The following is an 11,707-nucleotide window of genomic DNA, read 5'->3' on the forward strand; positions in this document are numbered from 1 at the left end:
CGCAGGGTTAGATACAGGAACACTCAAGGCTGAGACAATGCATACATGCAGCATGATTTTATACAGGAACCGAATCACTGCGCAAGTTTTCAACGAACACAATTTTTCAACGAACACAGACTAGTGTCAGCAGACTGTCTTCAATTAGAGGAAAGGACTAAAATGCAAATATAAAAGTCAAATCAAGAATAGTTCATAAATTGTGGCTGGTTAACTTCCACTGCCAAGATAGGAATTACAAAAAAAAAAAAATCTAGTGAAGCTAAATGAGTAGAAGTTCCTTCTGCTGTTCTGCATTACTACAACACTCATCTTCCTGAGTTTCAGTCACTTGCCTTGGCTGAAGATGGCGTTTCTGAGGGAGCCTGAGTGGGTTCAGTGCCTCTTGCTTTGACCACGGCTATATTCATGTTCTTTTTACCAAGTAAATTGCTGTCTTACTGGTGTTGGCAAAGGACCCAGAGAAGGTGCACCGTACCAAACAAGTGAAGGTTAATCTATAGTCAAGATGGCTTTGACTATCAGGATTTTTATTTCACATAACTCGTCTATTTTTATCATTTCCTCCAGTTGCTAAGAAAATTTACAAGAGTTTTACTGTAATTGAAAAACTCATTTACTGTACCTCTTCTATTTTCTTAGGAGAAGCTTCACTTTTATTACTTTTGAATTCTTCATTTATCTTTATTCTGGCTGCTACAGAAAGAAAAATATATATACAGTTATTTGCTTTTCTAATTTATAATTCTGTCCCGATAATCTACATGTTATGCATTATGAATGACTACTTCACTAGTAGAGGAAATTGTTTTGCCCCACGTAAAACAAAGTATAAAAATAAGAAACTTATTAAAGAAGTCTTTTGGAGAGCTTTTGATAGGCTGGCAAATTTGGAATTAAACCAAATATAAACTTTTAGCTCTCTAAAACTTTTGTTTCCTGCTTTTCACTTCCAATTTCATTTGTATACCTCTAGCTATTAGATTCTAATAAATCCAATGTGATGCTTTGTTTCTATAAATCTAAGGATTTAAATTAAAATGCTATTTTTAAGATGGCAAAACTCAATACATACAAGCATGTTAAACCACATACATACACAAAGATATAGCAACCTTGAGTGCCTTGGCTGACATACAAGGTGAGTGATAAATAAAACTTCCACTCATATACACCACTGAGACTCTGGCATCGTTACAGCAGCATAATTTAGTTTAATCTCACAAACTGTCTCATTGTGCTGCTGTGAGCATTTAATGGAACAATCCATATAAAAGTGCTTAGTAAATATTCAGTGTTAGCTGTTCTTATAATTATTTCACTTAAAAACATATAAACAAAAATATGCTATTTGGATGGAAAACAGCCATAAAACTTTCCCTTCTACACTTCATACATTTCAATACATAAGGTGGTTTTGAGTTTGGGCTTTGGAGCCAGACTGCTTAGGCTGGACCCCAGCTCTACCTCTTCCTAAGTATAATGTGGGACAAATCCTTTCTCACATTTTGTGAGTTTCTTATCTGAGAAACAGAAATTATAATAGTGACCACCTCACAAGGCTGTTATAAGAACTAAATGAAGAGTCTGAGTAAAGTACATACAACATGAGGCATATTCTTTAATACTCAAGAAATTCTCTTGGGTGAATTATAAAAACTTGAATTCCTAGTGACAGTGGGGACATTACCTAGGCAGGTGCAGAAATGCATGAGGACTGGAACCGAACAAGACCAACACAGAACTTAGGAATTAGAGCTCTGGCTTCCAGATAAGACAGGAACCACTTAAAACAGTGAAATACTGAAATCGAAATTGTTTGGGATAGATTCTCTTTCATAGGTGCTGTCACTTCTAGAATGACACAAGGCATTAACAATATGGTAGTATCTAGTCTTAGAGTGTGAAAATTTGATTATATAATAGAGAAATGAGTTTAATAGCTTAAACATAACACAAAGAGTGAAGCATATTGAAATTCTGATCCTTTTTTTCCTTATGAAAACTTGATATTTCAAAAATTTTCTTTAAGTATATACTCCTCTAAGAAGTATAACATACACTACTAATCTTTATAAAACATAACATTAGGGAAGAGATAGTGAAGATCATTCCCTAAGACGAGTCTTTATTATATAGGATCTCTTGGATATCAGTCATCTGAAGGATGGACTTGCTCCAAAGGGGCAAAAAATATACTTACCTTCTAATGCTCTGGCATCATTTTTAAAAACTTGTTGTCTGGTTCTGTGCAGTGTTTTAAAGAGCTGTAAAACCTATCAAGAAAATCAGAATTCAGACCTCAGAAAAAAAAAAATTCATTTTACACATTATAAGAATTAAACATTATTTCTTTTGTTGTTTCTTAAATCATTTTTCAAAATAGCTGATGAAAACCAGAGTTTGCCAAAAATAATTTTACCTTGGTTATTTATCTTTAAATTAAAAAAAAAATTAGCTTTACTTACAAAAATAATACAAAATTCTTTGAAATAAAACAATACAAGGATGGGTAAAAGTTAAAAAGCCCCTTGCTAAGGTAAACAACTTTACCAGTCTAGTATGCATTGTTATCATTTTCTTAACATATTGAGAGGCCTTCATCTGCTCTTAAAGTCATATACACATATATACAAACTCATGAACTTATTACATCTTAAAAAGCAAAGAAGGAAGATGTTTCAGATAATTTAAGCAAGTTTGTGATTTCTCAAAAGATAAGTATAATGCTGAGGCTTTTGAATATTCTAAGACTGTGCTTAAAAAAAAATGGAGAGAAGAGCCTGGCATTTTGGTAGAAGGTTGTGAAAAGGCTTTAGTAATAGGCTGAGACCATCTCACACGTATTAAGTCCAAAGAAGTACTCAATATTCTCCAAATATTGTTTTCTCCTGTCTTCCAAATTTCACTTATGAAAGATACTGAATTTCTCAAGCCAGAAATCCCTAGGTTATTCTTTAAATCTACCTTATTCTTCATATGTAAATTTTAGGATGTCTAATCTTTTGTATACTCTCCATATGCCCAAACTCTAAGTTCAGATGTTCTCCATCTTTTGCCTAGACTAATTATAAATATTTGTCACTCTACAACCATTCCCTCCTTCCCTACTGTCTATTCACTAGATAATAATACCTAACATTCTAACATTTACTGAGTATATCCTGTGTGCTAGGCACTGTTTTAATTATTTTATATATTTTGGAAAACCTATAACATCAAAGGCAGACACCAAAACAGAAACAAGAAATGAGGAGCAGAAAATGAAAATAAAACAAAAACCAAACAACTACAACAAACTCCTCAGAAATACAAGTTATTGCAAACATAGAATAATAACAACCACAAAAAGTTAAATTTAAAAAGGAGCATTCAGAAAACTCCCCAAAGCTCTTGGTTATCAAATGGGTGATAACAAAGATTTAAGTTAAGAAAAATTGGCCAGAAAGTAGAATAAAAATTTAGAGATAAAAACTGAAGAAAGAAAAGGTAAGAAAATTAAGGGTGTAGTCGAGGTGACCCAACAGTTAAATTAATAGGATCTCCAACAAGAGATAACAGAGAAAATAGAAATTAAAAGAGGACTAAATCAAGAAAAATTCACCAAGGCACATGAGTAACTAGGGCGCCATCAAGTGCCCAACACAAATCCCATACCACAGCATATCAAGATTTAAGTTCAATACAATGTTCATAAAAAGAAAAATCTCAGAAAAACAGTTTACATATATAAAGGATAGAAAATCAGAATGGCATCTGACTTCTAAATAGCATCACTATGAGAAGATAAATCATGTTTTTAAAAAATATATATTATTTTTTATTTTTCAATTACAGTTGACATTCAATATTAGTTTCAGGTGTATAGCCTAATGGTTAGACATTTATATAACTTACTAAGTGATATGTCTAGTACCCGCCTGACTCTATATATAGTTATTATAACATTATTGACTTTATTTCCTATGCTATACTTTACATTCCCGTGACTATTGTCTAGTACCCGCCTGACTCTATACATAGTTATTATAATATTATTGACTTTATTTCCTATGCTATACTTTTCATTCCCGTGACTATTTGTAACTGCCAATTTGTACTTCTTAATCCCTTCACCTTTTTCAGCCAGCCCTCCCACCCTCAATCTGGCAACCATCAGTTTTTCCTCTGTATCTATGAGTCCATTTCTTTTCATTTATTTTATTTTTTAGATTCTACATGTAAGTGAAATCATATGGTATTTGTTTTTCTCTGTCGAATTTATTTCACTTAGCATAATTCCCTCTAGGTCCATTCATGTTGTTGCAAATGGTAAGATTTCATTCTTTTTTAAGGTTGACCAATATCTTCAAGTTTTGAAAAAAAAAAATCCAGCTTAGAACACCATGCCAAAATATCACCTAACTACAAGGGCAAATAGACATTGTCAGAAATGCAAAGTCTCTTATATGCCATATACCCTTTCTTGGAATTCTATAGAAGAATGTGCTCCACCAAGAGATAAACCACAAAAGAAAAAAACATGGGAACCAGGAAGACAAGTGATCCAACACAACAGAGGCAGACATGATGTGGACAAATACAGGTTAGCCTTTGTGCAATCAGCTGAGAAAGCAACTAGTCTACGCTATAGGAAAAGGCTCAATTGCTCCAGAAAAGATGTTACTAGGGAAAAAATAAAACTGGTATACTTTGGTTTTGTTCAGAGTTTAGAAACAGATATGTAGGAAACTAACCAATGATAAAAACAAGGTAGTTATTAATTTCAAGAAAAACTAACTAGAAAGTAAAGGCAATGTAATTCTATATTTATATTAGGAGGAATGAGCTGTGGATATGTTTTATACAGTCAAATAATATCAGAGATGAAAACTGGTTCACTAAAACTTGTATAGAGAAACAGGGTGTAAGGGGAAGCTTAGTCCTCAGCTTCCAGTTAAAATTCAACAACATCTCCAGAAAAAAAATAAATAGCAGTTTAAACATGTTTAGAAACATAGAATATCAGAAGAAATATCTAAAATGATTAAAAGCTCATCTCTGGGGAGCAGGAATTAGGAGTATGTAGAAGGAAGTAGACATCTACTGGTTTCTGTGTAACACTATTTCTTAAACTTTAAATATTTATCACCTTAAAAACTAAAAATTTTATTTTAAAGAGAAAGGACACTATCGAAAAAGAGAAAAGACATCCTACAAAATGAGAGAAAATATTTGCAAATCATGTCTGATAAGAGGCTAGTTCTAGAATATATAAAAAAAATTTTACAATTCAACTATAAACAAAATTTTTTTTAAATAGGCAAAGGATCTGAATAGACATTTCTCCAAAGGAGACAAATAGCTATTAAGGCCACTTGGGAAATACAAATTTAAATCGCAGTGATACTACTGCCCTCCAGTTAGATAGCTATAGTCAAAAAGATAGTCCATAACAAATGTTGGCAGGGATGTGGAAATACTGGAACTTACACATTGTTGGTGGGAAAAATGGTGTAGCTGCTTTGGAAAACTGTTTGGCAGTTACTAAAAATTAAACATAGACTTATCATATGAGCCAGCAATTGCACATGTAGGCATATACCCAAGAAAAATGAAAACATGTATTCACACAAAAACTTATACATGAATGTCCATAGTATTATTATTCATAGCTGTCAGAAAGTAGAAACAACCCAAATGTCCATCAACTCATTTGGGTAAATAGAATGTGGTATATACATACTGTTATGGCTTGAATTGTGTTAAGACATGTGGAAGTCCTACTTCCCAGTACCTGTAAATGTGATCTTATTTGAAAATAGGATCTTTGCAGATGTAATCGGGATAAAGTCATCATTACTGCCTTGGCACTATTAGAGCTAATATGACCTTGGAGTTAATAAATTTTTATTAAAAATCAGAAAAGTATGTCATAGATTGTCTTTTCTTCCTCATTTACTTACATTGATTGGACAAATTTATGGAATGTATATAGAAAATGTATTCTGTAGTCAGATCAGTTGGAATCTGACATTGCCACTTATTGTAAGCTTGGATAAGTTACTTAGCCTTTGCCTAATTTTTTTTTTTTTAATAATGAGCTAATTTTAAGGGTGTATAGCATAATTTCTGTACTAGTTTTCCTGTAGTCATTACTTACCTATCATTTCAAAGTCTGGGGTTATACGCCCTTCCTTAGTACATCCACAGCTTTGGGCACCTGTTACATTATGTTAATTAAATGCTTACTTGCTGTTACTTCCTCAAAGGCTTCTTGGTCACCTTTGTATCCTCCACACTTAGTATAAGTGTTTTCTATACATGGTAGACCTTGATAAAAGTGTTTCTGGAATGAATCCTTTCATTTGTATTCAAGTTTTCTAAACAACTTGCCACTTCAAGGATTTCCATATGCTTGTTACTTCCTCTTTCTAGAATACTTTTTCTCTCTTCTCCTTGCTAATTCCTAACCAAACTTCAGGTCTCAAAATAACTTTCATGAGTTATATGCTCATAAGATACGCTTATTTTTAATTCAAAGCACTTAATACAACTTAAGTAATTGTTAAAAATCTACCTACTTGCTAGACTTCTTTATGAAGGAAAAGGTCTATTTATGGTTGTATTCACTATATCTACACAATATAGGGTAAATGTTGCCTGTTAGGTATTACTAATACTATTATGGACATTCAATAAATGTTTTGAATGAATAAACATTTACAATTCTGTTTGTATTGGCGCCGTGACACATATTAAAATGTACTGAGAACACCAAGTTCAGTAGTACATGCGGCACGGGCTTGGTGGCATCCAATTACTGCCAACCCTAAGCATTGCTTTTCCTCACTCTATTGCAGCAGGCTCGTTTCCTTCTTTCCATGCCTTTGTTTCAGCTAGCGACAGGGACAGGTCCCAACCAGCCATACTGATGGTATTTAAGGTTAGGAATGGCTGGTCGCTGAGAATTGTGCACCACCCAGGAACACAGTTTGACGTGAGACTTGTGCCCCAGTTTGACGATAAATGAATCTGAGACCAGGTCTTTAGGGATGTGACCCCAGAGAGGCCATCGCTTCCCAAGCTCATTCAGAGCACTCGGGTCTCACGGGTCTCTGCTCTGTGTCGCTGAGTGCTCCTTTTGGCAAGTAAATTTGCCGGGGCTCGGTTACTTTCTTTCCTACACTTCTGTGTTCCTTCCGGTTATCTGACTGCACTTTCGCCTCATCGGATGGTTGGAGCGCAGGCCTGCCTTTGGCGTCTCGTACACTTTCCAAGGAAGACGAATGGATCCCTCAGACAAATACTCGGTGGGGAGATGAAACGCGGGCAGAATTCAAGTCGCAGGCTTGCACCACAGAACATACTCGGTACCCCGGTAGACTAGAATTAGGAACCACTGATGCCTCACTCCCTCTCTCCTCCCTCCTTTGCACCTGCACAAACCCTCCACCCTTCGTGGTTGGTCACCAGGCTCCTCAGGGACAACGGCCACATCCTCGGTAGAGGGCCTTATGTCCAGCTACAGAGACTCCAGGCAACCTAAGCCAGGCGCTCTGACCCTCCAGGTCGGCATCGAACCCACCCCACGCCCTGTCACCTTGGCCGCCTGACTCATAGCTGTCCTCACCGCGGGTACCTCTCAAGCGGTCTAATCGCCGGGTCTCTGGACAACCAATCATTGCCTGGCGTGCGCTGTCCGACTCCCGTAACCACGTTTCCAACGCCCGGCAACCAATCATCACGCAACATCTCCTTCGAAGCCCCGCCTACCGCGGAGGGACGTGGGAAAGAAGTTTGTGACGCGGTGCCCTATGGGAAAACCGCGAGAAGCCGCCAAGACCAAGTATTGTAAAGAGAACGGAAATCACACGAACGCCATGTTAGTTAGGGGCAGAGTCACTTCCGGTTTTTCTGTGGCACCTCTGGTGGCGGAGAGTGGGTCAACTTTTAAGGGATGGCTTCGACACCTACACGCTAGGTCCTGTTTGGGGGTTGGGCTTATCTATTAAAGAACCCTTATTTTAACGTTTCCTAGTTGCAAAAGTGCATTAGTAAGAGCCATGCTCTAACAACTGCAGCGGACATTTGATTGGACCGCTGATTCCCAAAAGTGCTATGCATACATTCTGTCATTTAATTCCCCCAGAAGGTGAGGTTGAATTACTTGCTGAAGACCACAGGGCTAGTAAGTGGAGGTCTGAGATACATACCCGTATGCCAGACCTCAAAGCCTTGTCTTACCCTCCACACATGCTGACTGCTCGACTTGCCCTACTCCTTGGTTTTGCTGATCAAGAAGTCAGATAGTTTATTGGCAGCATCACGACCATAAACAACCATAACGCACTTCTTTAAGTACATTTTAACATATGACCTTGCAAACATCCCCCAAAATCTCAACAATTGCTTGCTTTTCCTACTCGCACAAACTTTCCAGTTAATTTTTAAGTAAATTTGACTATTAGGAATGAAAGATTTGAACCAAGATCCTATACCATCTCTGTGATTTATGGCATTTTAAAGAACATTGTAAGTCACTATGAGATTAGCAAGATAATGATTGACTTTGCTGTTTTATTAAAATGCATTAGATTTGCAAGGAGTATTTAACATAATTGAGCAATTAAATTAAATATACTAGGTACTGTTTTTTATCCAGGACACAATTATATGATCTTGTGACATTGCAATGTAGTGCCTTCTGATTGCTAATGATTAAAAGATGCTTATTTTAATTTCCAGCTTAGTAACACAGCCCAATTTCCTGAAAGTTCATAATTTATTTTTATTTCTGGCTAACTACGGTCCTGTATTCAGTTAACCAAAACCCCTCTGACAATATTTGAAAGTACAGTTCCCATAGTGCCCAAATCAGTTCAGTCCTGAAGCTTTTCTCTTATGTAAATCAATATGGTTCCTTCAGCTGTTCCAGAAATGAAAGGACTATTCTTGTTTTTCTGGGAATATGGCCTGGTTTGTTGGCATTTCAAAGTGTGGGGCCCAGAACTGAACAGGAAATTCCAACATGTTCATCATATAAGTTCATGGAGCTATGCACTAGGCAGAATAATGGCCTACAAAAGATGCCCCTGTTTAAATCGTAGGAACTTCTAAATGTGCCTCTTTTTATATGACAAGAGGTTCTTTGCAGGTGTGATTAAATTAAGGATTTCGAGATGAGAAGATTATCCTGGATTGTCCGATGGGCCCGATGTAATCACAAGGACCCTTATGAGTGGAAGAGGGAAGCAGAGTGAGAATACCACCTGCTGCTGGCTTTGAAAATGGAGGAAGGGGCCACAAGCCAAGGAATGCAGGTGGCCTCTAGGAGCTGCAGATGGCAAGAGAACCATTCTCTCATAGACCCTCTGGAAGGAATGCAGCTATGCTGACACAAAGGTTTTACCAGTGAAACTCAATTTGGATTTCTGACTTCCAGGATGCAATCTGCTTGTGGCTTCTTCCATGTTCAAAGCCAACAGTATAGCATCTTCAATTTCTGATTTTCACCTCTCCTTCCACGATTATAGCTCATTCTCTGACTCTCACTCTCCTGTGTCCTTCTCTTACTTATAATGAACCGTGGGATTATATATTGGGCCCATCTGGATAATTCAGGTATCTCCCTACCTCAAGATCCTTAATTACACCTGCAAAACCCTTTACCATTTAAAACATTCACAGACTCCAGAGATTAGATTATGGGCATCTTCTGCTTACCACAGCCAGCTTATAGATATGGAATACTACAAGAGGAGGTTTTTTATTTGTTGTGGAGAAAGTAAAAATAAATTTGAAGTGTCTAGTAGACATCCAAATGGAGGTGATGAGTGAGCAATAATATATACCATAGACCAATCTACAACCTATAGATGATAAACCCTCAGAGATAGGGGACCTAATATTTATTTTCCAAACTAGTACATATTTTTTCTTTTTAACTTTTTGACAATTTCAGTATTACAGAAAAGTTGCAAGAATATAGAATTTGAATATACCTTTCACTTAGATTTCTCAAATGTTAACATTTTACTACTATTGCTTTATCCTTTTCTATTTCTCTACTTGTCTCTATATGGAAGTATTTTTTAGTATCTCAGAGTTGTAGACATGATACCCCTATACTCCCAAATACTTCAGTGAGTTGTTTCCTACAAAGACATTCTCTTACATCAGTGGTTCTCAAAGTATGGTTCCAGGGCCAGCAGCAACTGCATCACCTGGAAACATGTTAGAAACGTAAGTTATAGCCTCTACCCCCATAGATCAATTGACTTTGATAATTTTGCTGTGGATATGAAGAAAATAACATGACTTTCAAAACTATTATCTAATTTATAGGCATTATTTAGATTTCACCAGTTGTCCCAGTAACATCTTTGACAGCAAAACTACCAAATGGGACACCTTTGATATTAAAAGGGGCCACTATCAGTAATTTTACCAAAACGAAGTGGTAAAATATAATCATATAGGGTAGTACAAGAGGTATAGTTAATTTTTCTTAGTACACTGGAGATTGCTAGCTAGAGAAGACGGCCCAGAAGAGTATCCATTGAGAGGCCTGACACAGGAGACTCACTATGAAGGAGAAACAGCATCCAGAGAAGTGAGAGAGTGAAGATCACCGCTCAAAAGAGGGAATCGTCAACAGCCGCCAAAGATCTCAAGAGGTCTAGCGTGATGAGAACTGGAATTGCCTACACGATTCTTAGAGCACCTTAGTGATCTTGACAAGAAGAAAATGGGCTCAAAAAGAAAAAAAAAGATGAGAAAGTGGACAAAATATATATAAAGGTCTTAAAAAGGAGCAACAATGAGGGGGAACGTGGAGTTAAGGAAGGTTTTGTTCCTTTAAGGTGGGGTATATTACATTGTTGATTATTGCTGAGAAAAATTCATTGCATAACAGTCTAGGGAGGTTCACAAACTACGGATGCCTGGGTCTCACCTCCAGAGAGTCTGATTTAATTGATCTGGAATGCGACCAGGTTCACCGGGATGTTTTAAAAGCCCTCCAGGTGACTTTAATACGTAGTCAAGGCTGAGAACCACTGGTAGAAGGAGTAAAAATGATGCTAGGAGAGCTTTCATGCTGGAGCCAAGACCTAAAGTAGCTGAGAAATGAAAGTGTCACGTGTCTCAGCCAGCAAACGTGGCCAGCACTGCTTGATCAAATCTTTTCCGTTACAGTATCCGATTTTTTCTACAACGGTCGACAAAGCAAGTGAAGAACGGCTTATACCACTAACTCCACTCGTCGAAAGACAAAAAAGGGAAAAAGAAAAACGACCCTGGTGCAGCAACTCGGGTCCGGGGATCAGGAACCTCCCTTACATCCGCCGTACCCGCAGCTCAGGTCGCCAGTGCGCACGCGCAGGACAGCGCGCCCTCGAGAGCAGTGGTCCCAGCGCAGGCTTGGCCGCGCGCTCCCGCCCTCTGCCCGCCCCCCGGCTCCTTCCTTCTCCCAGTTTCTGCGCCGGCGGCGGTGCGGGAGGGAGGCGGCGATGGCCGATGAGATCGCTAAGGCTCAGGCCGCCCGGCCTGGTGGTGACACAATCTTCGAGAAGATCATTCGCAAGGAAATCCCAGCCAAAATCATTTTCGAGGATGACCAGGTAGGCACTTGGGGCCGCCTCGCTGGTAGACACGCCAGTTTCCCGTGGAGGGAAGGGAAGGGAAGGGTCGGGCGGCGCCGCGGGCAGAGGACGCGACGGGCCGG

General features: G+C 38.0%; 2 protein-coding genes across 5 annotated transcripts in view; one reads left to right on the forward strand and one right to left on the reverse strand.

Moving 5' to 3' along the window:
- The window catches only part of LYRM7 (LYR motif containing 7), an 86,882-nt gene extending 79,152 nt beyond the window's left edge, over positions 1-7,730 (reverse strand). For 3 of the 4 annotated variants that reach the window (XM_025040655.1, XM_006923171.3, XM_025040656.1), the window contains exons 1-3: positions 7,583-7,730; positions 2,204-2,276; positions 626-696 (exon numbers count right to left, since the gene is read on the reverse strand). In XM_025040655.1, coding sequence (XP_024896423.1) covers positions 626-696; positions 2,204-2,276; positions 7,583-7,600 — 162 coding nt within the window. In that variant the 5' untranslated portion in view covers positions 7,601-7,730. Of the gene's footprint in view, positions 1-625; positions 697-1,651; positions 1,855-2,203; positions 2,277-7,582 lie in introns of those variants that run through there. The other variant, XM_025040657.1, reaches the window with a different exon arrangement.
- Positions 7,731-11,407: 3,677 nt separating this feature from the next.
- HINT1 (histidine triad nucleotide binding protein 1) overlaps positions 11,408-11,707 on the forward strand; it is a 3,421-nt gene continuing 3,121 nt past the window's right edge. Inside the window, exon 1 of the mRNA XM_006923172.3 lies at positions 11,408-11,603. Coding sequence (XP_006923234.1) covers positions 11,493-11,603 — 111 coding nt within the window. The 5' untranslated portion in view covers positions 11,408-11,492. The remainder of the gene's footprint in view (positions 11,604-11,707) is intronic.

Source organism: Pteropus alecto, unplaced genomic scaffold, assembly GCF_000325575.1.
Source record: "Pteropus alecto unplaced genomic scaffold, ASM32557v1 scaffold78, whole genome shotgun sequence".
Taxonomy (NCBI): Eukaryota; Metazoa; Chordata; class Mammalia; order Chiroptera; family Pteropodidae; genus Pteropus; species Pteropus alecto.